We start from the raw sequence: 27,053 nt of genomic DNA, 5'->3' as shown, positions 1-27,053 counted from the left end.
AAAAAACTACATTGAACCAAAGCCAAAAGTTGAGGTTTGACTTTAAATGTGGGGAAAGTGAATTGCTATATCCCTAGCACCAATACTACGTACCTTTATATGTTTAGAAGCCAGAGAGATTTCCTGACGCTCCAGGTAATTGTACGGCACAAGTCCTGTCTGTAGTCATAACCACGAAAATATATTTGGTTCTCATCAATTCTTGGAACTAACAAAACGTTACACAAGTTCTGCACATGACATTCTTACTCTTCCATTGAAGATCACATAGGCCCAGTTGTCTGCCCCTTTCTGCAGTACAAACACCATATTGCCGGGCTTCACGGCCAACTCGTCACAGGTCTCAGGGACAAACTCGAACAGTACAGTGTGGGGTACACCCTCCAAAGCTCTGCGAAGAAACACACAGCATCATAACGTCTACAGTAAAAAAGACATTTAAACACTTTTGCAGTTGCTAACTTATAGATTTTTTTCAAATATGAGATATACCTTAAAACTTCTGGTTCTCTTGGAGTAGCTGGACCATCTTCAACCTGTTAAATATTGATTAAGCAACAGAGCATCCAGTCAGTCACTGATTTACTGAGTCGTACCAGTTCTTTCTTTTTTCATTTCTCTCAGCTGTGTCAAGTTAACAGGAAATCCACAATTTACAAAAAAATGATTAGGAGAATTCAAATTAAATTTCAAATTTTAAATTTAATTTTGAATTTCCTGCAATGTTTAAAGACCTACTCTGATGGAAATTATATTTTTGGTGTTTTTATTGTGTTCTTGTAGCATTTTTCTGATGACAAGGACTTATATAAAGAAAACTGGGATTAAAGTTTCACTTCTGTGCCTTTCTTTAATTGAATTGCTTGTAATCAGGAGCAGACGAAGACTGAAGTTTGAAAAAGCTTCAAGTTGTGGCATAGAAGCTACAGTGGATGGGCAACCAGCTTCCTGCTCCTTCATCCACTTGTAGAAGACTAGATCCATGTACATCATTGTTTCCTCGTCTGAGCTGGCATCAGAACTGTACAACAGCTCTAATGTTGCTCGTTTTTGTTGCACCACTAATGTAAGGTTGGAGGAGTGAGGGAGGGCCTGTAAGCTAGAAAGAGTGTAAACAGAGAGCTCTCAGTAATGGAAAGGGGTAGCAGGGTTACTCTGCAGAAATTCAAATGTGAATTTCTAATTAGCTTCTGCACTGCTAAAACTGTGTCTTAAAAAATGACAGGATTTTGATTTTGGCTTTTAATCCTAACTAAAGGGCCACTGGGAATGCTTTAAAAATGGATCAAAAGATGATTGGAGCGGGACCTTAAATGTTCATCTAATGATTCAAGAATTATTGCAAAACCAGCCTGCCTCAAAAAAGATTGATCTAAATACGGACTGTGTTTGAACCATGAATCAACCTCCTAATGTTCTGGTTCTGGTGGAACAACAAATGGGTCATCTTGTGACAGAATTTGGGATTCATATTTGTGATTTGGACTTAAATTGCACTAAAGTCTACAAGTCTTGATTTTAGACTCCAGGTTTGTGACTTGTTGAAAATTTTGATTTGTTTATTCGCAATTTTTAGCTCCTAGACATCACTGTTTGACCCAGAATAAAAATATATATCTCCAAAAAGCTTTAGCAACATAAATTGATTGTTTTAATGTCCGAATGAGATGTGAAGACTATTTGTGATGATAAAAATATTCATTTTGGGAAAACGTTTTAAAACTTGAGACTTGAATTAAATACAAACACTAAAAAAATAGCTTGTGTGCATCTCTGTCTGTGAACAACTAGAGTAGCTGTTATTGTGCTGACTTGTTCTGAAAAGCAAGAAAAATATTTTGTTGTAGTGCACCTGTAACTGCTGTTAGCTTTAGTTTTAATAAATTATTTAAGATGGAGAAACTAACGTATGCTTCTAAGTGCCTCGGTTTTCATGTTGTAAGGTTGCTTGGACATTTCACAATTTTACTTAACGTTTTGCGGCTTCATCACAGTGTTTAGTAACAGCTAAAACAAATGCACATCACCTGTGGCTGCAAAGGAGCAAATCCAGAAAAAACGTCTTGAGGATTAAAAGAAGCCACAACCTGATCATTACACACAAGCAAAACAAAAAATACACAGATTGTTTAGTTCACCTTCAAAAATAAGGATTCCAGTTACAAATCAAATTCAATTCATGTATTTAATCCCAAAAGGTTTATTCTTACTTTGGCTTTTCCCAGGTAGTCTTTCTTCTCCAGCTCTGCGACGTAATTTTTATTTGGTTTAAACATCATTTTTGACGGGAACTCCACTAGTTTGAACAGCTTTTCTTTCTGTAAGTGAAATCACATTATTAACATGTAAAAAATCTGACATTTGAAAAAGCTTTTTGGAGGCACAAGTGGCGGCTGTACTCAAATTCTGGACAAATAAAGACATTTTTTTTTTACTCTGACAAAATTCTTAGAAGAGCCTATTTTTACATTTAAGTGTATATTTTGCCTCCCTTGAACATCGTTGGCGATTTTGTTGGATATTTTTCCATCCTTCCCTCTTCAGAACACTAAATTCCTTTTGGGGTTGCTGGAGCCTATCCTTGTTGAATGAAGGTGGAGTTCACTCTAAACGTGTCACCAGTCTGTTGCAGACTCACACACCTAGGGGCACTTCAGAGTCACCAATTAACTTAAGAAGCATGTTTTTTTCTCGCCTGAGTTAGGAAAACCGAGTGCCAGAGAAAACCCATTCATGCACAGGGAGTAGGGATGGGCTATATTGGTGCTAGTGTCTGTATCTGTAGATATTTACATAATTTGAGTTTATCGGTTTCTTATAAAGAAGCAAAGAAGGAAATCTAAGCTTTGTTATGTTGACACTTAACTATCGGAGTCTGCAAGTATCGGTTATAGTTATAAATGGGGCAAAAATTGAGGATTTCGGCCCATGCAAACTGTGAGGCGAGAGTGTTACCCACTACACCCCTGTGGAGCCCTAAATGACCCTTTTCCAGGCAAAATAATTTTTCATTTATTCTAATGTTGCACGTTTCTTTTCCAGTTTTAACAACCTTTTCTGTGAAACATTTGAAATGTTAACATTTTGTATGTTTTTTTTTAGATAATGCCCCTCCACCCCCAGGTACATTGGACCCCTATCCAAACTGGGGAACCTGTCAGATTTTAAGATTATGAAGTGAAACCCTAATTTTTCACGAATGAACACTGACCAGAACTGCCTGCTGAGCTTTCTCGAGGACGCCGAGCTTGGCCTCTGTTTTGTAGTCGAGCGCCCTCCTGAGGTTTTGCTCAGCCTTTTCCCAGTTTCCCAACTGAGCCTCCGCCAGAGCCATGTTGTGCAGAACCTTTGTAAGGAAAGGTATGTTTTTTAGAAGTTTTCTCATGTAATTAACAGAATTGGAAGCCTTTTAGAAGCTAAGGTTGAAAACACCAACCTCACATGCATATAGAATATATCTGAGACCAAGGGCCTTGTAATCTATCAGGTTGTTTCCTCTGAGTGCTTTGAAGGCTCTCTGGAAGTCTCCGATGCTCTCGTCATACCTTTAAATAAGAGGAATTACATCATAAATCACTGAAACTTTATGATTTATCTGCAAATAATTATCAGTTGTCCTGATTTCAGAATGAAATTTAAAGAGTGTCTTACCTCATCTTCTTATAAAAAGTGATTCCTCTTTGAAAGAAAGCCACTGCCAGATGCTCATCCTTGCGTATGCTGCAATCGAATGCCTGTAAAATATAAACTTCCTCTATGAAAATGTCTTTTTTTTTCTCCACTTCTTGTTTCACAGTGAGTCACGCTTTCATACAGCACTTCATCTTTCCTTAACGGTTGCATCCAGATAACGTCAATGTCTGGTGTTTTTAGATGGAAACCAGTTGAGAAAATGTTTGACTTTTACCTTTTCAGCATCATCCAAGTTCTGGTTAAGCAGGTGGAGGCAGCCGATGTTGAAACAGATTTTGGAGTTTGGCTCACGAATGGCCACGAGAATCCGAAGAGCTTCCGAATAATCCTGTTTGTCAGCACAGGTGACGCCGTCATCCCACTGTCGCAGAGTGTCCACAAACGACATTTTTGCTGCCACTGAGACACGGTAATAAAATAAAGGAAGCTTCTCTGATTTATACCATGAAAACAGGAAGTTTGATGGTGACAGCATTTAATGAATATTCATCAAAGCCACATGCTCTTGTGGCCATGTAAATATAGGACTCCCCCCCCTTTGTACATTGGAAAGCATGACTCTCAAAGTTATATACGGCATATTTTGGGTGTTAAAATATTTACTGTAGTATTTTAAGAGTATATAATTAAGAGCAGTAGCATTTCTTTTCCCCCTCATTCTCTTTGCTAAATTTCATGATTTACACGGATTCACTTAACGTTTATTAGCAATCCGGTATTTTGGAATCACGTTGTCTACCTTAAATTAAAATATTAAAAAAACTCTTTTAATAAAAAATTGTGTGGAGGTGGATTTTGACCAAAACAAAAGAATAGGACGTTATTTTGGTATCTCAATCTTTTTTGTGATATTTTCTTTCAGTTCTATGTGCCATGAAAGAACAATTTTCAACAAGATATCTTAAAAGATTTTTTTAACATTATTTAGAAAGACTTTAGGCATTAAAGCAACATATAGACATAAAAATAAATATGCATGCAGAACCACTAAATAAAAAAGTGAGACCTCAAGTTCACAGAAGTTTGGAGAATTTTAACGTTATACAAAAAAATTAGAAATTAATACATTTTAATTTTTTTTTTGTCCTGAAAATTGTTAAATATTGTTCTTTAAATACCTTTTTTTATTTGCCAGAAAGTAATTTAGTGAGACGGAAATATACTTTACGGTATACACACACACACACACACACACACACACACACACACACATATACATACATATATATATATATATATATATATATATATATATATATATATTATTATTATTATTTGGTAAGATACCATTGCTAAAATGCATGTTCTTCATCATAATGCATAAATAATAAAAATGTTCCTTCATTCCATTAAAACACGAGTCATCTGTAGAAACTAACTCTTGTATTTCAAAATCAAAGATAGAAAATAAAGTATAAAATGTCCAAGCTATGAAAATAAAAAAAATATTTTATTTGGTTGTATCCTATGGATATCTGATTTCCAATATGATATGTTAATACATTTTATGATAACTAGAAAACAATAAAGTGTAAACCCGACCTTGTTGGTTTTTTTTTTAATAAGAAACTCTTTTTTGTTGTTAAACTGTATGAGAAGTAAAAAAAGAAAGAAAGAAAAAACGGAAAATTTAACACTAATGGAAAACCTTTAAATTATGAACTTTTTAAATTTAAAAATAAAATACAAAAATAAAATAAAGCTTTTATTTCAAAAGGTGCCGCCGGTGACGTATTTCCGTTTGTACAGTTAGCTTGCTGCCATCGCTACTAAACAAACATGGCTTGGTTACTTTTTCGGATAACGAACCTTTTGGATACGTAGGGAAACACAGAGGGAAGTATGCAGCTACAACTTGGGAACGTCATCTGCAGGACACAACTGCATAGATGAAGAGCAGCTGGGACTTTTTAGTTGGTTTGCTCGGAAAAGCCTTTTGTGACCGCGTTTGCACCAGGTTCACACACAGCTAGCTCGAAAATCGGCTAACTCAAGCTAGCAAAATGGACCTTGGAACGATGTTGTACAATAACTTAAAGGATGTAACGTGGAGCACGACGTCTCTGCCGCTAGACCAGCTGGTCAGTGCATACAAGTTGCCACAAATTGTCATGCTGGATAACGGTTAGTAACTTATTTCAAGTTTTAAAGCTAGCAATCATGCTAACCTTTGCAGGCTTATCAGTTCTGAGTTTAAGATAATGGAAAGAAAGATTTGCTTTAGTGGAATAATGCTATTAATTGATTGACATAAAATAATAATATAAATATAGGTCATATTAAGAAGCCTCCTTTTCTAGTTCATTAAGAAAACTAAAATGTAGATTGACTTTAAGAAAAACTGCCTTTACAACATGTCTCCCCTTATTTTGTCTACACTGTCTCTGTTACTAGGAAGCTTCTGTCACTAAAGTAGACATAATTGTTTTACCATTTCTTAATTTTATAGTTTAAATCCACGTATAAGCAATGCAAGAATAGTGTGGGATTCTTTATATAGTATTTCATAAAAATAACATAAAATGGTTTATAGTGTTCATAATCTAATACTTTGAAGTAAAGGATGTCATCTAGTTCTTGTTTTTGTACTTTTACCTTATTTAATCGTCAAAAATAAATGACTATTTTCCTTTTTTTTTTTTTTTAAGAAATAATCTCACTAGATACATTATTTTATAAAAACTTAATTCTGACCCGATTACCCTGATTGTATCAGAAATTCTTGGGATGCTTTGATTGGTTGATTGTTACTCTTCTGTTACTCTTTCTGCAGGTCAGTTGGTTGAGGGCCTCAGAGAAAACGACTACCTCTTAATTCATTCCTGCCGTCAGTGGACAACTATTACTGCTCACAGTCTGGAGGAGGGACATTATGTGATTGGGCCTAAAATAGAGATCCCAGTTCATTATGAAGGTAAGCACGAAGATGGATGCTTGCTTTGAAGCTGCTCTCATCTAAATTATTCATAGTGTATGCTTTTAAAACTTTTCTGAGTGATTATTTTGAGAAACTGAAGAACCACCAGCCACTTACTTTTTAAGTAATGGCAGCATGGATGAACTAATCATTCTTATCATTCTTGTTCTGCTTAGGCCAGTTTAAGTTGCTGGAACAGGACAGAGACGTCAAGGAGCCCGTGCAATACTTCAACAGTGTGGAGGAAGTGGCCAAAGCCTTCCCCGAACGAGTGTACGTCATGGAGGATATCACCTTTAACGTTAAGGTACGTTTTTCCCCTTCCAAAGTGATAGTTTTGATGAACAGGACCAAAACAAGTATCCTAATACTCATTCCAGGAAAATATGAGTATGAATATTTGTGATATGTGAGATTGCTGATGCACAATCTTTATAAGTCTAGTAGAATATAGTAAAAATACACTTAAGGCAGTGTAAATATCACTCTAAAATCCAAAGTATTGTTGTATATATAAACTAAATCAACTGATGGTTGATTTAAAAATTGAAAATCTGGCGATCAATGATGTGATGTTGTATGATTGTCTGCTAGTGTGGTGGATGGAGAAGTTGTAACGGTTCATCTAAAGCGTTTTTTTTTACCTCTAAAGATGAGAAAAAAAAGTCAGTTTATGAAACTTGTTTGTAGGAAACACTTCACAGAAAACTACTGAGTGTTTTGTAATTGTTTTTATCTAAGTGTTACCATGTCTTGATTTACTAGCTTAGTTGTCAGCAAAACTTTGAGGAGATTAAAACTGTTGAACATTTTCAGAATTTGCTGTAGAATTATATCAAATCAACAGTGATGTTTATATTTTGTTTATTGCTGAAGTTAGCCAGGAAGATGACAGAAAAAAAACAATAAATTTAATTTCTTTCTTTTAACGTCCTTGTGTTTTTATTTATGCTTTGTTGATTCTGATCACCTGTTTGAAATAAAGGCATAAATGACGGGATTTAAATCCATATTATTTTAATTTTTGTTTACATCCAGTAAAAAAAAGCATGCATGATTTAGGCATAAATGGTCTGTTATTACTCCACAGACCTAGTTAGGTTTTTTTTCTTCCATCAGTAAGACATGTTATAGCATATCCACATTCATAAAAAGTTCATATCTTTTTCATAAGCATCATTTCATAATGATGCTATCGATTTTTTTTTTCTTTTCAAAAAGCACTTTGTCTTCATCCTTTTAGAGTTCGCTGGAAGTTTGTGAAATTGATTCCATCAATGTTTGAACTCGATGTGGCCAGATGTTTTGAAATGTGCTTTTTGTGCAACTCTGAGGCACAATCCTCAATTTCCTTCATCTAACTGGAGGTGGAACTGGTTCTGTTTTCTGCTGAAGTTCTTTTAATTAAATCATCAAATGTGAACGTCTGATTTGTGTTATCAGGTGCCTGCTTGCATTCCTTTGCTTCCTACACAATCCACCTGGTGGGAAAGCCCGAAGGGGGCTAAAAGAATGAGTGTTTAACATGTTGAAAAGCACAAAAATGACTATAAAAGTGGTTTTAAACATACCAATGTCTTTCTGTGGTTTTACTATTGATTGCTCAATAGTAAGGAGCTGTTGAGTATTTTAGGTTAATGCTGTATCATTGTTTTTCTGTCCATAGATGGCTTCAGGGGAATGCAATGAAGACACAGAAGTTTACAACATTACACTAAGCACCGGGGATGAGCTCACATTAATGGGCCAGGCGGAGATCCTCTATGCCAAAAGCTCCAAAGAAAAATCACGGCTAAACACTATTTTCAAGAAGATCGGAAAGCTTCACTCCATCAGCAAGATCGGCCGGGGCAAGATGCCGTGCTTGATTTGCATGAACCATCGCACAAACGAGAGCATCAGCCTCCCCTTTCAGTGCAAAGGCAGGTTCAGCACCTGCAGCCCCCTGGAGCTTCAGATGCAGGACGGCGAGCACACCATCAGAAACATCGTGGAAAAAACCCGACTCCCCGTCAATGTCATCGTGCCCAGCAGTCCACCCCGGAACCAGCATGACCTTCACCTCATCCGGGAGGGGCACCGTTACAAGCTGGTGAACGTCCAGACAAAGACGGTGGTGGTCTGCTGCATTCTGCGCAACAACAAAATCATTCCCGTCCATTTTCCCTTCCATATGGCCATGCCCAGGTTCATCGTTCCAGAGGAGCTGTTGCAGGGGGAGCTGTGGCTGGATACAATGGTGCACCGCTGGTTCTCCTTCTGCCAGGAGCAGTTTGACATAGACGATTACTCCCGGGCCGTCCGGGATGTGCGGACAGACTGGAGCGACGACGTAAAAAGTCCCAAGAAAAGCAGCGGGAATGGCTGCTGCTCCGGAAGCGGTGGAGGCAACAGCGGTTCCAACGGCTGCACCAGCCACATACAGATCCCCAACTCACTAACGTACGCCCGAGACGAGCTCACACAGTCCTTTCATCGGCTGTCTGTGTGCGTTTACGGCAGCAACCTACACGGAAACAGTGAAGTGAACCTACAGGGATGCATGACGCTGTGTGGAGATTGGACCCTTTTACCTTCTGATGGCCATTACTCGGAATCAGGGGAAAACGAGCACCTTTTTCCTGAGCCGCTGGAGAGCACGACCCAGCAGCCGGCCTTCAACAAGCTGGACGGTCCGTATGAGGAGCTCTGGCTGGATCACCTGAGAGGACAGACGCCTAAACCCTCCTCGAGTGAAGGAATACGAAGTGTCAACAATGGCTGTCCCGTCCCAGCTCCGCTGTCCTTTCCGGTCTCTTGTCCTGTCGGTCCCATAACCAGTTTAGACGTTCCTCTGACTCCTCCACCTGTCCCACCCAAGTCTGAAGCCGTGAGTATTCCATGATCCTACTTGAACTTGTAGTTATTGCAAACAAGATCTAAGTATTTAAAGCAATTAACATGTTCAACATGTTTTTATGTATTTTTTGGACTATAAGTTGCAGCAGCGAAAGAAGAAAAAAAATCATACTGTATTGCTGAACCCAAATTGTTCCCTTCTCCCTACCCCTTCATTTAGCCTTCCAAACGGAGAGTTATGAAAAAATAGTGTCTCATAATTCTGACGTCACCAATAATCGCCGGTCCGCTAGCATTAGCGCGGAGCTTCCTGCGCAGCAGTTTTATAACTTTAAAAAAAGTCTTGCCACAACAAAAAGTCATTACTTACATATAAAAATACACTTCTGTGCTCCAGAGTGCACCTATGTGATGAAAAGTGCTTCTCACCACGATGCGGTTCACCCTCGCAATGGGGATTGCGGTATACAAATCGGAGGTTGTGATGAGACACCACCACCACCTTATTTTAAGAGAGGAAAAACCCTGGATCTGCTAAGCAAAAAGCTAGAGCCAGGAGTGTTGGGGATGTCATAGAACCTGTTATTATTTAAAGGATTAAGATTTTTTAATCTTATTTTTTGACTTAATGTGTCATCATTTCTTAGAAGGAGACATCAGAAACAATTTTATTAAAGAAATAAAATAAAATTAAAAACTCTTAAACTATTGCAGAATGTTGGAAATTCAATCAATGTTCAAGTAAAACTAAAAACGGTCTTAAACAATCTGGTTTGTGTCTTTCAATACACTTTATAAAAAAAAAAATCTTACAAAAAAAATAAATCTACTTCACAGAGGTCTTATCTCTTTCCCAAGAGCGACATGTTTGTCTGTCTGAGGCGATAAGTAGAAGTTTTAAGATGTGACATTCTGATCAATGAGACTGGGAGTGTTTGACGCCGAGTTTAAAGTGTCAGCGTCCTGCTGACAGCTCCAGGCTGGGAAACAGGTTCTTCATTCAGAACATTTGTAAAGAATAAAGCAAATTAGTGAAGGAGAAACACACAGTCCTGTTCATGCCAAAATAAAGGAGAGGAATGTTGTTGCCAGATTGCAGGTTCTTGCCGCTCAAATGGTTTTCTCTGTCAACAGTTGGTTACTTAAAGACCCACCCCAATGAAAATGGTTTTTGGAGCATTTTTCTTATGTTGGAGGACATACGTAAAGAAAATTAAGCTTTCTGTGGTGAATAAGAAACAAACAAAAAATGCTGTTATCTACATAGTTGTTACGGAGAAGCTCCTTCCTATTGGTGGGTCACAAGCGCCCCACTCTACTCCATTCATGCATCCACTTACAGACAAATAGATCCGACTCAAAACTGTACAGCTGGATTGTTGTGTGTTAACAGAGCTCTCTTATTGGTGATGGGAAGGGGAGCGGGGTTGCTTAGTGCTTACAGTCCCACCCACAACTAACTTTCTGATCAACTCTGCACAAACTTTGTTCTAGAAAGCAATATATTTTTTGATTTTTTTTTTGTCAAAAAGTGGTATAATCTTAATTAAAATACGACTGGGAATGCTTTGAAAATGGATCAAAAGATGATCAGAGTGGGACTTTAAAAAAACATTTAAGTTTGTTTGAAGAAACCAAATTTCCAATAAGTTGTTTTTGTACTGTTCATCGTATTATCAGGTTTGTATTTTTGACGTTCTTTATGTCTAAGCAGATTTTGTCGTTATCCTCCATTTTAATGCAGATGGCTTTTAAATCATTTGAAAAGGCAGATCCTGTTTGGTTTTCCCAGACAGAGAACTAGACGCTCTAGCATCTGTAGTTACATTGATTTGTAGATGCAGCCTTGAAAACAGATGTGTGCTTTTAAAATGCACTTAGTGGGAGCTGACTCTACTGCAGACGGACTTTAAAAAAAAAAAAAAAGCTACTCCATGTAGATGAATCTGACCGTTTCAGTATAAAAGTTAGAATAAGATTTCTGTTACTGTCATTGCTTAAGTAGTTCTGCAATGAGAGCAGAATCTTACCCAAGTCTGAGCGTTCTGCTTGTCACCTGCTTCCTCTGTTCCTCTTTTTGTTTTTAGAAAAAGAGCCAAAATTAACCAGAAGGGTTTTAGCATTTGTGACAAATAGTCAGTCAAAGAGTCATAGCAATAATTCCTGAAAGTCATTCAGAAGGTTTTGAAATGTGAAACTGAACCAAACTAACTTGTAGTTTACTCGTGGATGTAGCCAGTTGTAATGGAAGTATTTCTATCTAAAAAGATGGATGGACACTTTTTGTCATTGTTTTGTATACCACAATATCGAAAGTGCTCTTAGATCACTGCATTATTCATTAACAAAGAAAGCACTTCTAGTTAATTACAAATAATAAACAATGCATTATTCAGTTCTTTAAAAAAGCATCTAAATAACCGACAACTCATAAATCACAAGTTAATCATTTGGTCATTAAAATCAACAAATTACAACTAACTGATTTAGTGTTGAAATAGTTATAGTGTGGTAATAATAAATATGTTATAAAAATCTCAAGAACACAATGCAGAGGATTTTTAAAAATGTTACAGTTTCAGCAACTGCAGTTTGAATTTAAAAGTTTTTAACAATATTTAAAACTAATATAGGATAAAAACTGTTCTTCAGATCATTTGTTTTTACGTGAGCTGTAACGTCGTGGTGGGAAGTGTCTGATGCTTTGTTGAGGCTTTTCCAGAACGTGGAAAAAATATCTTTAGACATTGATGACGTTTGATCTCATTGTGATCTTTCTCTGGCTTGATTTTGTCGGCATTAATACGAGGTTTAGTCAGGATCAACTCAAAGTGAAGGGAAAAAAACAGGTACCAGGAGATGATTGACATCAGGGGAAAAGGGTTTTGGTGATGTCATATCAGCTACAAAACGGCGTCTGTTGTTGGCACTGCCTGTGTCATCCCTCCTCTGGTACAGTAGTGATAAGGCTTTTTTTCATCAGAGGAAGGATGACACAGGCGGCGCCGACAACAGACGCTGTTTTTAGAGAGGAAATGACTTCACTATAGCCTCTGTCACCCGATGTCAGTCATATCATGGTAGCCAATGGACACAAGCCCCGCCCCCAAATTTGGGTCATCTATGAAATAAAAAGTCAAAAAAAAGTTAAAAATACAAATAAACATTTTTCAGAGTATTAGGGCCAGTTTGCAAAAAAAAAAAAATGATAATTACCGTACTACTTAAATCTAAAAAAAATGTACGAGAAAAAAGTTGTAACTTTTAAATTATGAGAATAAGGTTGTATATTTATGACTTAAAGTAATTAGCTAAATTTGTAACTTTTTTACTTGTAAATTTACAACTTTTAATCTCACAAATTTTGGAGAAAAAACTAGTAAATTTGAGGTCTAAAGTAATAAATTCACGAGATTTAAAGTTGTAAATTTATGAGAAAGAAAAAACTCGTGAATTTTTCAAGAAAAAGTTGTAAATTACAAGAAAAAAAATACGTAAGAGGAAATAACGAATACATTTATGAGGTTTAGTCATAAATTCACAAGATTTCAATTTGTACATTTCGAGAAAAAAACTAATACATTTACAAGATTTAAAGTTGTAAATTTCTCAAGAAAAAAAGTTGTAAATGTACAAGATTAAAAGATTTAAACTTTTCATATTTCCTTCAAATTTACTGTGTACTTTTGAGTTTAAAATGGCTTTCAAATTTTTTGTCAAATTTAAGATCTGGTTTTCTGATTTATTTTAGGCTGATCCTGACTTGATATTTGACCCCTTAACCCTTTAACACTGTAGCTTTAGTTTTGACACTCTTGACTATGCAACTCTTCAACCGTTTACTCAATTAATGTAGTTGATTCTTGTACTTAGAAAAGCCGTTTTGTAACACTTTACAGTAGTGATGCTTTTCATATTGCTGTATAACCGATATGAAACGCCGCTCGTCTCCACATCAGATGAAGTACGTTGACCAGGTGTTGCTGGTAACATCTGGTGTTGATCAGTGATGGTTCTGTTGCTGTCATTCCAGGTGAAGGAAGAGTGTCGTCTCTTGAACGCCCCCCCAATCCCCCCGCGTAGCCTGAAGCAGCCTCCTGTGACCGCTCTGTCCAAGCTGCGGCAGCAGGACACCCGCTCCCCAAGTCCAACCCTCTCCTACTATTCTTCAGGTCTCCACAGCATGTAAGAGCTGCAGCTCACATCTTCTCGAATGCTTTCTGTGAAGTTGGGAACTAATGTTATGTTTCCCTCCCATGTCAGAAGTGGGCAGAGTGAAGCTGAGGGGGCGGAGCCACAAGAGCAAAGCCCCGCCTGTTACCCGTGTAACTGGAGTAAATCCATGCCGGAGCAGAGCACCACGTCGCCCGTCGGCAGTCTTCCGTCGGACACGCTGTCCTCCCGCCTGTCCTGGCCGAACAACTTCAGCGGAGGAGAGTCCCGCTGCCTGGAGGAGTTTCTCCCCGCTGGATGCAGAAGTTACTACAGCTACCCCAGGAAGAGAACGCCGAGCACCCCCAAGGTTTGTACATCCAGCCTGGTGGACTTTCAGCAGCGGCCTTGCTGCAGTGAGGACGCGCGGAAAGGCCCTCTGACTCAGGCGCACGCCAAATCTTCCAGCTTCAACTCGGAAGAGCACAGAGGCAAACCGATAGAAGAATCCAACAGCAAGCAGAGTCTCTCCTGCCCCATCCTCCCACCAAGGACGCCCAAATCCAAGTGTACCGACTCCCCGTCAGAGTCCACGTGCGATACTAAGCTAGACATCCCGCCATCTGAAAAAAATGAGGAGATCTTCTCCCTCTCAGACTCACCAGTCTCGACCTCCCCTTCCTGTCCCCCCGCCGCGCAATGGCAGCCTCCTTCCTCCTTGGCCGGCATTTCTATCGAGGAGGTGTCCAAGTGTCTGAAGTTCATCGGCCTCCCGGACGAGGTGGTGTCTCTGTTTGTGTCTGAGAAGATCGACGGGAACCTGCTCCTGCAGCTCACCGAGGAGATTTTGTCCGAGGATTTCAAGCTGAGCAAACTGCAGGTGAAGAAACTCTTGCAGTTCATCAACGGCTGGAGACCCAAGATCTAAGGGCACGAGTCTGAACCCTGGCGGGGCGCCGACAGCCTGAAGTAGATATGCTATGCACACCAAGACACTAAGAACTTTTTAGGTTTTTTTTGTTACTCTTTTTCAGGGGGAAGATAGTTGGATAATTTTTTGACAAGTGGATCTGGCACTTTTATGAAGACATTTTGATGTCATCTACGAAGTACTTTTTTTTTTTTCAAGCCTTCAAGTGTTTCTGTCAAAGTTAACAAATGCGCTAAAATCTGCTGTGATGCAAAGAACAAACTTTTTTTTTTGTTAAAGTCCCACTCTGATCATCTTTTGATCTGATTTCAAAGTGTTCCCAGTCCTCTTTTAATTAGGATTATGCCATTTTTAGTTAAAATTAAGAAATCTGCGTCGTTTTCTATGACCCATTTTCAGCAGAGCGGCAGGTGTTAATCTCTGAGTTGCTCTTGGTACAGAGCAACCCCCGACCCCCTTTTCCATCAGCCATAATTTAGAGCTCTCGGTTAACACAACAATTTGAAATAAATAACACTCAAATTCAATTTTAAACTTCATTTTTTAAATAAATGTCTTCTATCATGAGAGTGGGTCTTTAAAATCCAGGTCTGACTTGAACTGCAAATCCCCCAAAATGTATCCTTACTTTACCCAGTCTCTGCAACAAACCATCAACTCTGACAACAGCAAGCTTATATACTAAAAGTGCTTTTCTATAGTAGAGTCCAAAAGCTGGACGTGACAGTATTTGTTTCTGTGTGGAGCCAGGGATGCATAAAACGCTGTTCTGCAAGTCTAGATTCATCTTTATTTTCAAAAGTGTCAGTACATTTTTTTTTTTTTAAGGGCTTAAACTGATTTGTACGAGTAACGCTTCACTTTGCACTTGAAAGTCATGTGATTTAAGCTCTTAAAAGTGAATGATAGAGCTGCCAAACAATGAACGGATATAAGGTGAAAGAAAGGCAGCTTTAGACAAAAGCTTTATCGACAAACACTCTGCTGACAGCAGTAAATCTAAAATAATGATTGTTGACTGTATAGGAGAACTGGACTGAGAGACCCCTCCCCCTTTTATTTGTCAGAATAACCATTCTCACTCTCTTTTCTAAAACTAATGATATTTTTTCTGTAGTTCAAGTTATAAACTGACCAATCAGATGCCTCGACAATGGTAGTGTCGAACGTTCTAGCCTGCTTTCAAGTGGTAGGGGTGTGGCCTTCCAACAAGCTCACTCTTGATTGGCAAAGAGTGTTTGCCATAGAAAGCGTCCAGAACACGTAAAAATGGCAACTAAATTGACTTGATGCCGTTGGAGCCAAAAGTAAGCCATTTTCTAAGGGTGACGTCACTCTGAGTCACTCCAGTTCTCATGTACAGTCAATGGTTGTAACCTGATAACTCTATATGGCGAGACAACGTTGAAGTCTTGCAATGTTGCAACGTAACTGGTACTTTTTCAGTCCTGAAGGTGAAAAATTGTTGATAGACATAACTTCTTTTTTTTGTCCAGACAGAAGCGATCTTCTACAATGTTTGAACTCTAAGAATGCATCGTGCACTTTGGCAGACTTCTGTAAATGATAAACCTTAAATGATCAGTGTGTAATGATCAACAGAGTTTTTTTTATTTTTCTTTGTAGCATAGTTTACTTTTGAAACCTGTTTATTTTGTTCAAAATAACCCATTTGAACACTACTAAATTACAATTTCTTCTTTTTGTCATGATGTGCCTTTAAGCGTCCTTACTACACCGGATGAGAACATGCAGCAAAAATGCTGCATTTGCTGCTAAATAAAACAAATGAAAAAACATGTTCACAGAAGAAGAAGCGATTAAACACTAAACTTTAAAACCAATTTCCGCTCCTTGTTGTTACACGCTGTTCCTTCATCTGAGCTTTGTTTAGAGCAGACCAGCAAAGGTTTCATTTTTTCGTAGAAATGCGACGGTACGTTAACCTTTAAGTCTCAGCAGATGTTCTCCATCGCAGCGGCTTCCCCAAAGCCCCTAAAATCATCAACTCGTCATGGTAACGGTTTTAAAACGGATATGCAAAGAAAAGCAGGTTTTATTGATTTAAGCTAAAACTTTTATTTATTAACAAAAACATTTTTTCCTCCTTTCTTTGTGATGCAGTGATTTCTTGATGAACATAATGCAGAATATGCACAGCTTTTCTCAGAGTACTTTATCTGTAACTCCGTTCTGGACTGTTCCCTCCACTTTCTTATGTTTTTAAGGGTTTGTTACATATTTTACTTGACATTTCTAAAAAAAAAAAAAACAAATGTTTTTGTATGTAGTTTTTCTTTGATTACTAATGTTAAGATTTAATTTTTTAAAGTCAATGAAGCCCTGTGTTTTATATCCTGATTTATTTAGTACAAATCTAACATTTGGAAATGATAAATGAAGGCATCAAATACAAATTACTAAACAAAGAAATAATCCTTTGATAATGAATGATTTCCAGCAAACATTTTAACACTCCCCCCTTAAAACTGCTGGTAAATTGTGTTCAATACCGACTGTTACAATGAGTCCAGCAGCATTACCGAGAAACTGAATGTCATTTATTTAATGTTTTGCAGTTTAAATTTTTTTGTTTCCCTGTTTTTGATAATTAAAATGGATTAACCAGTGTTTGTGTCTTTTATGAGCGTTTTGAAATGTCTTAACAATGTAAAGTTTTTTTATATAATTAAAAGACTAGAAAATATAACTTGTTTTTTTTTAGGATAAAAACAATGTGATAGAACTTCTTAGAAAGTCAGATTTGTTATTTCTCTAAATAAAAAATTGAATTTTTTAAAAACCTGACAAAACTTTTATTTTGAAATTTGACGTATTTCAATTACCATTGGATTATTTACAAGCAGGATTATACAAAAATTCAGTAACATGGCTGTCACTCAGAAATACGTTTTTTCCTTTATCGGTTCTGCTTTGTGGAAAGTTCCAGCTGCTGCTTTTGGCTGAACAGGAAGTCTTCACAGTTCAAATTTGACGCCAACTTCTGCTTTTTTCTGATAATGATTCACACTTGAACCATGAATGACTACATCCAAATTTAAATAAAAACGAAAACATCAAATCTGGCACATACTCATGATTTTAATAACCACTTTAAATGTAAAAAAAAGTATAAAACGATTTTTAAATTGTGATGAGATCATTTAATTTATAAGTATTGATGAAAGTTGATTCAAATGTATTAAAAGCAACATTTGTATGACTCATAATCCTAAATGTTCACCAAAAATTACAATTTTTACAATGAAGCCAAAACTTATTTTTTTCATTACTAACAACTTATTTTGACAGACTCAAAAGGGGAAGTATTATGGTCTGGGTTTATTTTGCGTATGTGGAGTAAGATGAGAGGAATTAACCACCAAGTACATGTTTTAGTTAAAAATAAAATGATTAATAAAAAAAAAAACATTTAATTAGTGCTAAATTTAGTTAAGTTATAATTTTGACATTTGCTTTTAGTGGATATGGCTTAAAAATAAATCTAATAACAGAAGTGATGGGAAAACAGCACCATCTAGTGGCTGCACAAATATTGTGGGATCACAATTATATTTAACATGGACTTTTCCTTAAATATCAAATTTGAGGAAAGTTTTTTTCAGCTATATAGGTGCATTGTCAAAATAAGAAAAAAAGTATCGTTTTATAAATTAGTTAACATTTCAGCTAGTTTGAATTGTTCAATTAAACGACTTAGCTGGTTACTGAGAGCCTATCACTTATTTTACAGCTTTAAAAAATAAAAAAAGGTACGATTATTTATTTGAAAGGATAAAAATATTTGTTAAAAGGATTCAAGTTCATATATTAAAAAAGAGCTAAACATGGTCACATAAGAAAACACATTTACCTTTATTTGCTTTTTTGACAAATTTGTGTTTTTTTAAAGTGATTTACAGTATTTTGGACCAAACATTTTTTTCCAACAAAACAACCAGAAGAAAAAGGTTGGACATAACTTAAATCCAGGGTTCCCACCCATGCCAAACTCTGCCGAGGACATTTGGATCCATGGCTTGATCCAGCAGACAGTCCACCTGCTTCTCCACTGACAGACCTGCGTCTGGGAGCTTCGCACGGACGTGCTCCTCCGACCCCAGAGCTGCCGCCTGCATCCCCGGGAAGGCGGCGTCCTTCTCGAAACCCAGCTTCAGCTCCTCACTGGAAAACAAGCATCATAAAAACACAATAAAAAAACTCAACATAAATATATATAGTGAAGTGCCACAGTGTGATTTCCTCATACCAGGTTAGAACGGCCGGATTCGCTCCTTCCAGTTTTCTCCTGGCGAAGTTGACCTTCTGCAGCGGGTACCAGTTGACCTCTTTGGTGTTGACGCTGTCGGTCCAGGTGCCTCCTTTCCTCAGCTGTTTCACTTCAAAGTTCTGCGTCAGACAAACATTTAGCAGAAACTTTAATCAACCGAAACAGATTATTGCCTCGTTTAAGAACACAGTGAATGTTAAGATCCACAGCCGTCCTCTGTGTCTAAGTTATTCTACAGTTTGGTAAAACTGCTGCAAGAAGAACAAAAGCTGCACTTTTCAACATAAAACTTTATTTAAAAAGACTGTAATAACAAAAGTATCAACAGCTGCTTTAAAATAGTCATGGAGGGCGTGTCTAATCTAAGGAGAGGCGATTGGTTACCTTCCAGTCCAAACAGGGTTCCTTAATGAACACATCCATGGTGTTGAGCAGAAGGTCGGGCTCGGCCCGGTAGGCCCGGAGGGAGTGGACCATGATGCTCTGGATCAATCCGGACTCCTTCAACGGCTGCATCAGGTTCACAAACTGCTGAGTCAGTCGGAACGGCATGAGCTCGGGAACGGCGAGGAACTGAGAAGACAGACCGGCGGGACATCAGTCACAGCACACGGGGAAATTTGCAGTCCTTCACTTCGCTTCACTGATTTAGGATTTCGGCGTGTTTTTGTTCATAAGCTGCATATTGTCATAAAATGTACCTAGTAAAACTTTGTGATTAATAGTGTGATTAATCTGTTTTTTTTTAATTGTTTGACAGCCTTAATTAAAAATAAATGTTCCAAATGTACAGTTTTGTCTGTGATTTTATATTGGAATTTTTCGCAGATAATAAGTGTTCGGCAAATACTCTAACAAAAAAAAAAAAGTTAATAGCGATTATTTTTCCCAGGTTTGCGATTAAATAGTAAATTTCTTTTAATCGATTCCCGGCTTTAGAATTCCTGGCACGTGTCGGGCTGAACCCACCTGCGTGGCAGAACCAAAAGCGTGACCAAAGTCGATGCCGATCATGCCTCCAGTTTCCATGTTGACCATGAAGTTGGACAGATGGCGGTCTCCGATGCCGAGGACCCAGTGGCTGACACACAGCAGAGCATGAGAGCTGATGAAGTGGGATCGCAGGGACAGGAAGGCCTCTGGGCTGTTGCACATCCTCAGGAACGCCCTCCTGCGAGGCGTGAACAGAACAGAGTCACTCCGGGTTCTCCGTCCACACCTACAGACTCTGCAGGTAGAACTTACTTCAGCAGGTCAGCGGGGACGTGCTGCAGCACTCTCAGGAAATTTTTTCCAGCATCACCACGCTTGGCTTTCCTATTTGAACATTTGTGGTCAAAACTTCTTACGGAGTCAAATAATTTAAAAAGCAACATTGAACAAACTTACTGGTATGCAAGTGAATACAGACTGATAGGATTATCCTGTGACTTTGATTTAAAGGTTGAAAGCCACGAATTGTAGACTTCAAGAGGTCTAAGAAAGAAAAAGATACTTTATATCATTCAAACTTAAAAACAACAGAAAAAAATAACAATTGATTGCTTTGTACAACTTTAAACAACAAATCAATATAAGGATATACTTCCTTGTGTGGTGAGCAATATTGGTTTTGGACCTGATACCAGTTTGTGTCCCGCCCTACCTCACAAATACTTTTCAAACTGCATTTTTTTTGTCTGTTATTATGACGGTAAACATAACTTTTATTATGACCTTAAATATCATAAATTTACAAGTAAAAACTCGATACTGTTAAACTAGGAGAATAAAGTCGTATATTTATGACTTTAAAAGTCACGGGCTAAATGTATGACTTTTTCCTCGTAAATTTACAAGATTTAAAGGTGTAAATTTACAAGAAAAAAATTGTACATTAACAATATTAAAAGCCATCAATTTACAAAATGTAAAGTATAATATGAACAAGATTTTAAGTTGTAAATGTAATTTGAGAGATTAAAAGTCCTAACTTAACAAGATTAAAATTAGAAAATCTAAAGTTGTAAATGTTCAAGAAAAAAAATCTAATTTATGAGTAAATTAAAATGTACAAAATTTAAAGTAGTACATTTACAAGATTAAAGTTGCAAATATTTACTAGATTAAAGGTTGTAAATGTACGAGAAAAAAACTAGTAAATTTACAAAATTTAAATTAGTAAATTTACGAGAAAAAAACATGCAAATTTATGAGATTAAAGTTGTACATTTGCAAGATTAAAAGTCATACATTTACAAGAAGAAACACTTATAAATTTATGAGATTAAAGTCGTACATTTACAAAATATAAAGTCGTAAATTTACAAGAAAAAAAACTATAAGTTTATTTTTTTGGTGTCCCTAAACTACACCGATTTGAATAAAGAAATAGTCAGAAGTTTAATTTTAAGCTTAAATTATTTATATAAATTCTTCAATATCAAAAAAATGTAACAAAAACAAGTTAAAACACCATTTTCATTGGAGTGGATCTTTAAGGATCAAAAAAGTTTGGGAATTTAATATTAAAAGTTTCACAATTCTGCATAATCGCTAAAACAATTTCCTAAAAAACTAAAAGGAAAAACTAAAATATGAATTTAAAATGAACCAATAAATAAATGCAAATATCTAAATATATCCTCCACTTACTTGTCCTTCGTCTTCTGCTCTTCCTTAGTCATTGTGTTCTTTATAAAGTCCTTCAGAACACAAGTGTTTTCCATCCATTCAATGAGACCGACCCTACAACAATACATACAGAAATAAACGAGTCTACGCCTGTTTTTAGTGTTTACTAGTATATTTGGTGTAATAGTAAATAAAAAAACGTGTTTAATAAAAACTGCAGTATTCGGCATGTGTTACTGCTTGCTAAAAGGACAGGTGTGCCTGGCGTACCTGGTGGTTAAGGGAATGACTTGATAGGTGTGCAGCTGCAGGCCGCGCTGCACGCAGGCCGTGTCGTTGCTCAGCACGATGTTCATGATGGAGAAAAGCTGCTCGATGCGCTGGTCCTGCCGCAGGTCCTCCCCACCTTTCACCAGGAAGGGGTGATCTCGCTCATCGTCCCCTCGGATGATCAGGCGTTTGGGACGGCGGATGGACGACATCACCATCACCTAGACGACACGGTTTGGGGTCACTTTGACGTTTAGCGGCCATCTTTAGGAATCATTCAAAACATACCCTTTCATCGAAGCCGGTTATCTTGGCGTGATACTCCGGTAGAGGTTTGGATCTGCCATCGTACTGACCCGGGACCTCCAGCTCATTGTTGAAGGCGTCGGCTTTAAACCCGCTCAGCCAGGGGGAGTATTCCTTCAGATTCCCCGGTTCCTTAGAAATTCCACGCATGGCTTCCAGCAGTTTATCGATCTCCTTTAAAAAGCCTTTGTCTCTCTTCTTCTCAAACAGCTGGCTGCCACCAGGTCCAAACAGTTTCTCCACTTTTTTGGAGAACTCCTGGAAACATGTTCAGAACAAAGAGAAATGTAACTCCAGCTAATGATTCCGTCTCGCAGCAGTTTTGGACTGGACAGTAGACCAGACTGTTTTACCCAATTCCCCACATACTCAAAAATGGTATGGGATCAAATCGGGATCAGCTTGAAGTGAGCGGAAAAACAGATTGAAAACTTACTGAAAAATAGACATTGTAACCGGAATTTTTTTTATTTTATTTGAAAACTGAAAAAAAAAATAGAAAATTTGAAAACAAGACATTGTAAATTTGAAATTAAACCATGAAAATTTGAAAAAAAAATTCAATAAAAAACCTCGAAAATTTGTAATAAATCTTGAAAATAAAAAAAATAGTGAAAACTGAAATAAATATAAATAAAAAATATAAATGTAAAAATTACAGATTTTTAGCAAACGACACTGAAAGAGTGCAGATGGCCAAATGTTCTCCTAATCAGTCATTTTTACACTTAGTTTTTTTTATTTCATGTTTTCCCTATTTCTTTATGAGATTTTCAAGATTTATTTTTTTTTAATTATTATTTTCAAAAATATTTTTTATCTCACATTTTCAGTTTTTTTTTAATTTACAGTGTCTTGTTTTCAAATTTTCATTTCTTTTTTCAGTTTCCAAAAAAAAAAAAAATCAGTTATAATTTATAATCTTTTTATTTCAAGTTAAAAATTCCCCAAAAATTGCACCCACCTAGAACCTGGACAAAATGTATTGTGGGCATAGTGAACGAAAAACAAAAAATAGAAAAATGAGAAGAAGACACCAAATTGGGCGAAACCATTAAAAAAATTGAAAGGAGGCAAAAATAACTTATGAGGATCAAGAAATATTTCAAAATCTACTAACAAAACCAAAACACACCTTTTGATAATATCCAGTTATTATGGGATGCCCACAGGACCAACAGCTTGGTGGCCATTTTGTTGCAAAGTGTGAAACTTTTCACATTTTCTCCCCAAAATAAGAAAAGAAAACTTTTGTTCAAGCAATCTCCATTAAATTTTACACACTACAAGATTCTTTTTACAACCACAACAGTTTTGTTGACCTTTGACATCAGGAAAAGGCAGCCATCTTTAATTTTCCAAAAACATCTCCTCCCAAGAATTAGAAGTCGTAGATTTTAAATGGCGTTAGCGCTGCAAGCTCACAAAAGTGGCGTTCTCCTGTTACTCGCACATTTTTTACAGGAATATCGTGAAAACTTAAGAGATGCATTGTTGGCTGAGGCTGAACAAAACCATATGACATATGATATAAATATATTAGGAATGTTCGTGTGGTGAACAAAAAACCTCTGTTGCTAAGGAAATTAAAAAAATTACTTTTGCTGATTCTTCTAAAAGTTACATAGACTTGTTCGTCACTTCCAGGCGACCAAAATATAACATGGTTGCTATGGCGATAAAGTCAACAGGAAAACCGCCATTTTGAAAAAAATGTTTATTCATGACTTCTTCTAGGGTTTCTTTTATATTTTAGCTAAACTTATTAAAGAGTCAACATAAACACACACCTAGACTTTAAAAATTCACATTTTTGTGCAGAAAAAGCAAAAAAGAGACGCACAAACAGACCTGGATGAATTTCCTGCGAAACATTCCGTGCCCCTCCGTGTTGGGGCAGCACAGAGCAGAGTGCATCTCCTCGTACATGCTCCTCATCTGCTTCTTAGTAAAAGTCGGCTTCTCCAGTTCATTCTTCACACCTTCCCACCAGTCCTGCATGAGTTCATCATTAGTGAATGACACTGAAAGACTGCAGATGGACAAACTCTAATACTTACCCTAAAAATCATGTTAGGGTTTGTCAGTTGCTGCAGTGCGTCCACCAAGTTCTTCACCGCTCCTCCTTTATCCAGACTGCTCCTGAGCCTTTGGAGGCAAAAACAGAAGAATAAATGCATTTTTTTTTAACTTTAGATGATTTGTAGTTCTGATAAATCCTACCGGTTGACAAATTCCTGCTGCTGGTGTCCTGCAGCGGAATCCTCAAACTGGAAACTTTCACTGCTGATCATGAGGGCGTAGACCAAAGCCTGGGGGTAGCTCTCTGCCATCTGCTTGATGCAGTGCTGCACGGCCACCGACTCCAGCTTGTCCAGCAGAGCAACCATCTGACTGATCCAGCAGATCAGCATCCAGCAAGGAACGGAGGCCATCTGCAGGGAAAAGCACAGGATGCTGAGTGCAAGTATTCGTTTTGGAGGAGCATTTTATAACCAGAAAACAAAAATAATATAGTATATTTATACATATACATGTCATAATCAACAAAAAACAGATATTTTCATGGGAATGAAGAGGATGAGGATCTCTGTCAATGTTCATGGCTACATTTCTTTGAATTAAAAAAAACAATTCAATTTCTCAGTAGTCTGATTTCACGTCTGTAGTCTGATTTCTTTACTCATAAAAAACGTCCTCCTTGTTAATTTTTTTAACAATTTATATTTACTTAAAAATTAAGCAAAAATTGGGAAAAATCTCACAATTGTCTGCTGACAGTCCAATCTACAGCTCTAGACTAACTGTCAGCCTATTTGGCTATTTTTGTAAAAAACCTGCTTTGATGACATCACATCCAGCCAGGATGGTCATAAGCTAGTAACGCTGACTCAACCTTTTTAGACCATGGACTGGTCAGACAATATTTTTATGGACTGGCCTGCACCAGAATAAAGTGAGGGCCCTCTGGTCACACAGGAGATGGCGCCACAATTAACCTTAAGCCAAAAGCAGAAATTGTACTTTAGCCAGTTGCGTAAGCGGAAATTTACAAAACTTTAGGAAACCCTTTCAAAGTGATATTTTAAAAGCCTTTCAGAACCATCAGCTTTTAAGCTTTTAAATGTGAATAAACTGTAACTGTCTAGCAGTTTAGTGAGCAAGATGAGCTTCAAATGGGACAGAGAATGCTAATCGTTGGATTTCTTTAAAGTAAATATCAACAAGTGTTCAAATTTGTATAACTACACCTGTTTACCTCTGGAGAAAAAGCTGTCAAAGAAGCGTTTAAATGCTGTTTTTTCTCCGTGAATCAGCTGATCAGAGCCACGAAATGCCATTTTTTGCTCTGTTACAGAGAGTGTCATGGAGAAAAAAACAGCAAAAAGGCTCGATAAAAGAGAGAAGAAACAGGAAAAGAGGTCAAAAGCTTTGTGGCCGGCTCTGGCAGGGGCAGGGACTTCTGGCTATTCATTTTTGGGCGCCATATTTTTTCTCTGTAACCAGACTCTCTTGGCTAAAGCTCCATTTTTTGTTTTGTAGCTTTCAGTTTACCATAACTTTTGAGTTCATCTTTACCACTTGAAAGCGACACAAAATCTGTCAAACATTTCGAACATTCCAGGTGAGGCCAGTGGGCTCCACATGCTTCCACTGAGGCATCTAATTGGCCAGTTTATATCTTTAATAACTTGCAATATAGAAAATATAGAATGAAAAAAAATGATTTTAGCAAGAACATGTTAAAAAGAAGTAACAACTGTTTATTTCTCAATAAAAGTCTATGGGATTTTGGCTTTCAGCGGGTACTTCCTGTTTGGAATGTGAGGGGGGGGGGGTACTGTGTCAATGCTCTAAACCAACATTACAAGTCTGATTAACGATTACATTTTGTTGCAGATATAAATGCTAACATACATTTAAAGCATGTTTTAAAGTTTTAAGTTAAACACGATTAAACAAAATCTGGTGCTCACCTCTTTGGTCATGAGGTCCAGTGTCTCCGAGCGATACAGCTCGATGATCTGCAGCAGACGTGGAAACCTGAGGCGAGCCTCCTCCGAGCTCAGCCTCAGGGCTTTCAGCGTGCTCTCCACAACATGAACCGGCAGACGCAGAAGTTCTGGAAACTCGCTCACTGCAAACAGAACAAACGAAACCACAGAACATAGATGGAGCTCAGGATCCAAAAGCAGTGTATTTTTTGTTCATAAATGGCTCAGTGTCTACACAGTTCTTTGATAAATGTAGAAAATGAACTGTGGTCTTCACCTTTGCCGCTCTGCTCTTCTTCCCTCAGCAGTTTGTCACAGAAGTTAGCCAAGGTCATGTACGTCTCTGTGACGCTGCTGGTGTCCACGAAGTCCTGCGAGTAAGACTGCAGCTCCTCGTCCGCCTTTCTGGAGGCGTCCCGCAGCAGCTTCAGGGCTTTCAGCTGTAAGGAGACCTCCACCTCCTGCAGGAAAAGGAGTTTGTATCAGAGAGCAGCACAGGAGGTTAGCAGCAAAAGTTGTATGTGGAACTGCTTTTAGTGGCTGAAATGTAACCGAGAGAATCCTGTCGTTTTCAAGACCAAAAGGTTTTTCAGAATAAAAGATTGTTCAGGTTTAGTCACTTTGACTAAACTTTGGTTCAGGGGATTGAGGGTGTAGCTGAGAGAATCTGGTTATTTTTCAAAATAAAAGATTGTTGAGACTCATAAGAAAAAAAAAAAACGGTTAGAATTCAATAATTTTTCCACGACCTGGTGGCCTCCATTATAAACACATTACTTATGGTTATTAATGTCTCATAACAAGAATTCTAACGGAATCAGAATCAATGTACCTTTGGCTGCACAGGTGAGGAAGTGCTTCCTGAAAGCCGGATGACTTTCTCAGTTTTTTCAGGTTCCAGAGCTTCCAGGACTGACGGACTTCTGCCTACAGCTGCAGCCAAGATGTGGAACGACGTTCCCTGAAGTATCTTCTGGTATCTGAACACTTTAGTTGCTGCACTCTGACAGTCGGACTCAAGGTCCTCTGTTGAGAGAGAAACGTCAG

General features: G+C 37.6%; 3 protein-coding genes across 5 annotated transcripts in view; 1 reads left to right on the top strand and 2 right to left on the bottom strand.

Moving 5' to 3' along the window:
• ncf2 (neutrophil cytosolic factor 2) overlaps positions 1–4,877 on the bottom strand; it is a 7,074-nt gene extending 2,197 nt beyond the window's left edge. The window contains exons 1-9 of one of the 2 annotated variants that reach the window (XM_024280370.2): positions 3,908–4,877; positions 3,652–3,734; positions 3,437–3,545; positions 3,212–3,346; positions 2,211–2,318; positions 2,028–2,087; positions 493–536; positions 250–391; positions 94–159 (exon numbers count right to left, since the gene is read on the bottom strand). In XM_024280370.2, the coding sequence (XP_024136138.2) occupies positions 94–159; positions 250–391; positions 493–536; positions 2,028–2,087; positions 2,211–2,318; positions 3,212–3,346; positions 3,437–3,545; positions 3,652–3,734; positions 3,908–4,168 (1,008 nt within the window). In that variant the 5' untranslated portion in view covers positions 4,169–4,877. The remainder of the gene's footprint in view (positions 1–93; positions 160–249; positions 392–492; positions 537–2,027; positions 2,088–2,210; positions 2,319–3,211; positions 3,347–3,436; positions 3,546–3,651; positions 3,735–3,907) is intronic. The other variant, XM_024280369.2, reaches the window with a different exon arrangement.
• Positions 4,878–4,990: 113 nt separating this feature from the next.
• On the top strand, positions 4,991–17,161 carry garem (GRB2 associated, regulator of MAPK1). The gene is made up of 6 exons (XM_024280372.2): positions 4,991–5,817; positions 6,467–6,607; positions 6,787–6,917; positions 8,277–9,479; positions 13,482–13,633; positions 13,712–17,161. The coding sequence occupies exons 1-6, from the start codon at positions 5,697–5,699 to the stop codon at positions 14,526–14,528; spliced, it is 2,565 nt and encodes an 854-aa protein (XP_024136140.1). The 5' UTR covers positions 4,991–5,696; the 3' UTR covers positions 14,529–17,161.
• Positions 17,162–18,383: 1,222 nt separating this feature from the next.
• prkdc (protein kinase, DNA-activated, catalytic subunit) overlaps positions 18,384–27,053 on the bottom strand; it is a 46,450-nt gene continuing 37,780 nt past the window's right edge. Inside the window, exons 71-85 of one of the 2 annotated variants that reach the window (XM_024280374.2) lie at positions 26,839–27,032; positions 26,284–26,467; positions 25,989–26,149; positions 24,235–24,446; positions 24,072–24,159; positions 23,863–24,006; positions 21,994–22,269; positions 21,706–21,926; positions 21,457–21,549; positions 20,212–20,298; positions 20,068–20,139; positions 19,792–19,993; positions 19,207–19,395; positions 18,802–18,941; positions 18,384–18,716 (exon numbers count right to left, since the gene is read on the bottom strand). In XM_024280374.2, coding sequence (XP_024136142.1) covers positions 18,515–18,716; positions 18,802–18,941; positions 19,207–19,395; positions 19,792–19,993; positions 20,068–20,139; positions 20,212–20,298; positions 21,457–21,549; positions 21,706–21,926; positions 21,994–22,269; positions 23,863–24,006; positions 24,072–24,159; positions 24,235–24,446; positions 25,989–26,149; positions 26,284–26,467; positions 26,839–27,032 — 2,465 coding nt within the window. In that variant the 3' untranslated portion in view covers positions 18,384–18,514. The remainder of the gene's footprint in view (positions 18,717–18,801; positions 18,942–19,206; positions 19,396–19,791; positions 19,994–20,067; positions 20,140–20,211; positions 20,299–21,456; positions 21,550–21,705; positions 21,927–21,993; positions 22,270–23,862; positions 24,007–24,071; positions 24,160–24,234; positions 24,447–25,988; positions 26,150–26,283; positions 26,468–26,838; positions 27,033–27,053) is intronic. The other variant, XM_024280373.2, reaches the window with a different exon arrangement.

Source organism: Oryzias melastigma, linkage group LG20 (assembly GCF_002922805.2).
Source record: "Oryzias melastigma strain HK-1 linkage group LG20, ASM292280v2, whole genome shotgun sequence".
Lineage (NCBI taxonomy): Eukaryota > Metazoa > Chordata > Actinopteri > Beloniformes > Adrianichthyidae > Oryzias > Oryzias melastigma.
The sequence above is the reverse complement of the archived record's forward strand: the minus strand, read 5'-3'. Positions and strand labels throughout refer to the sequence as shown.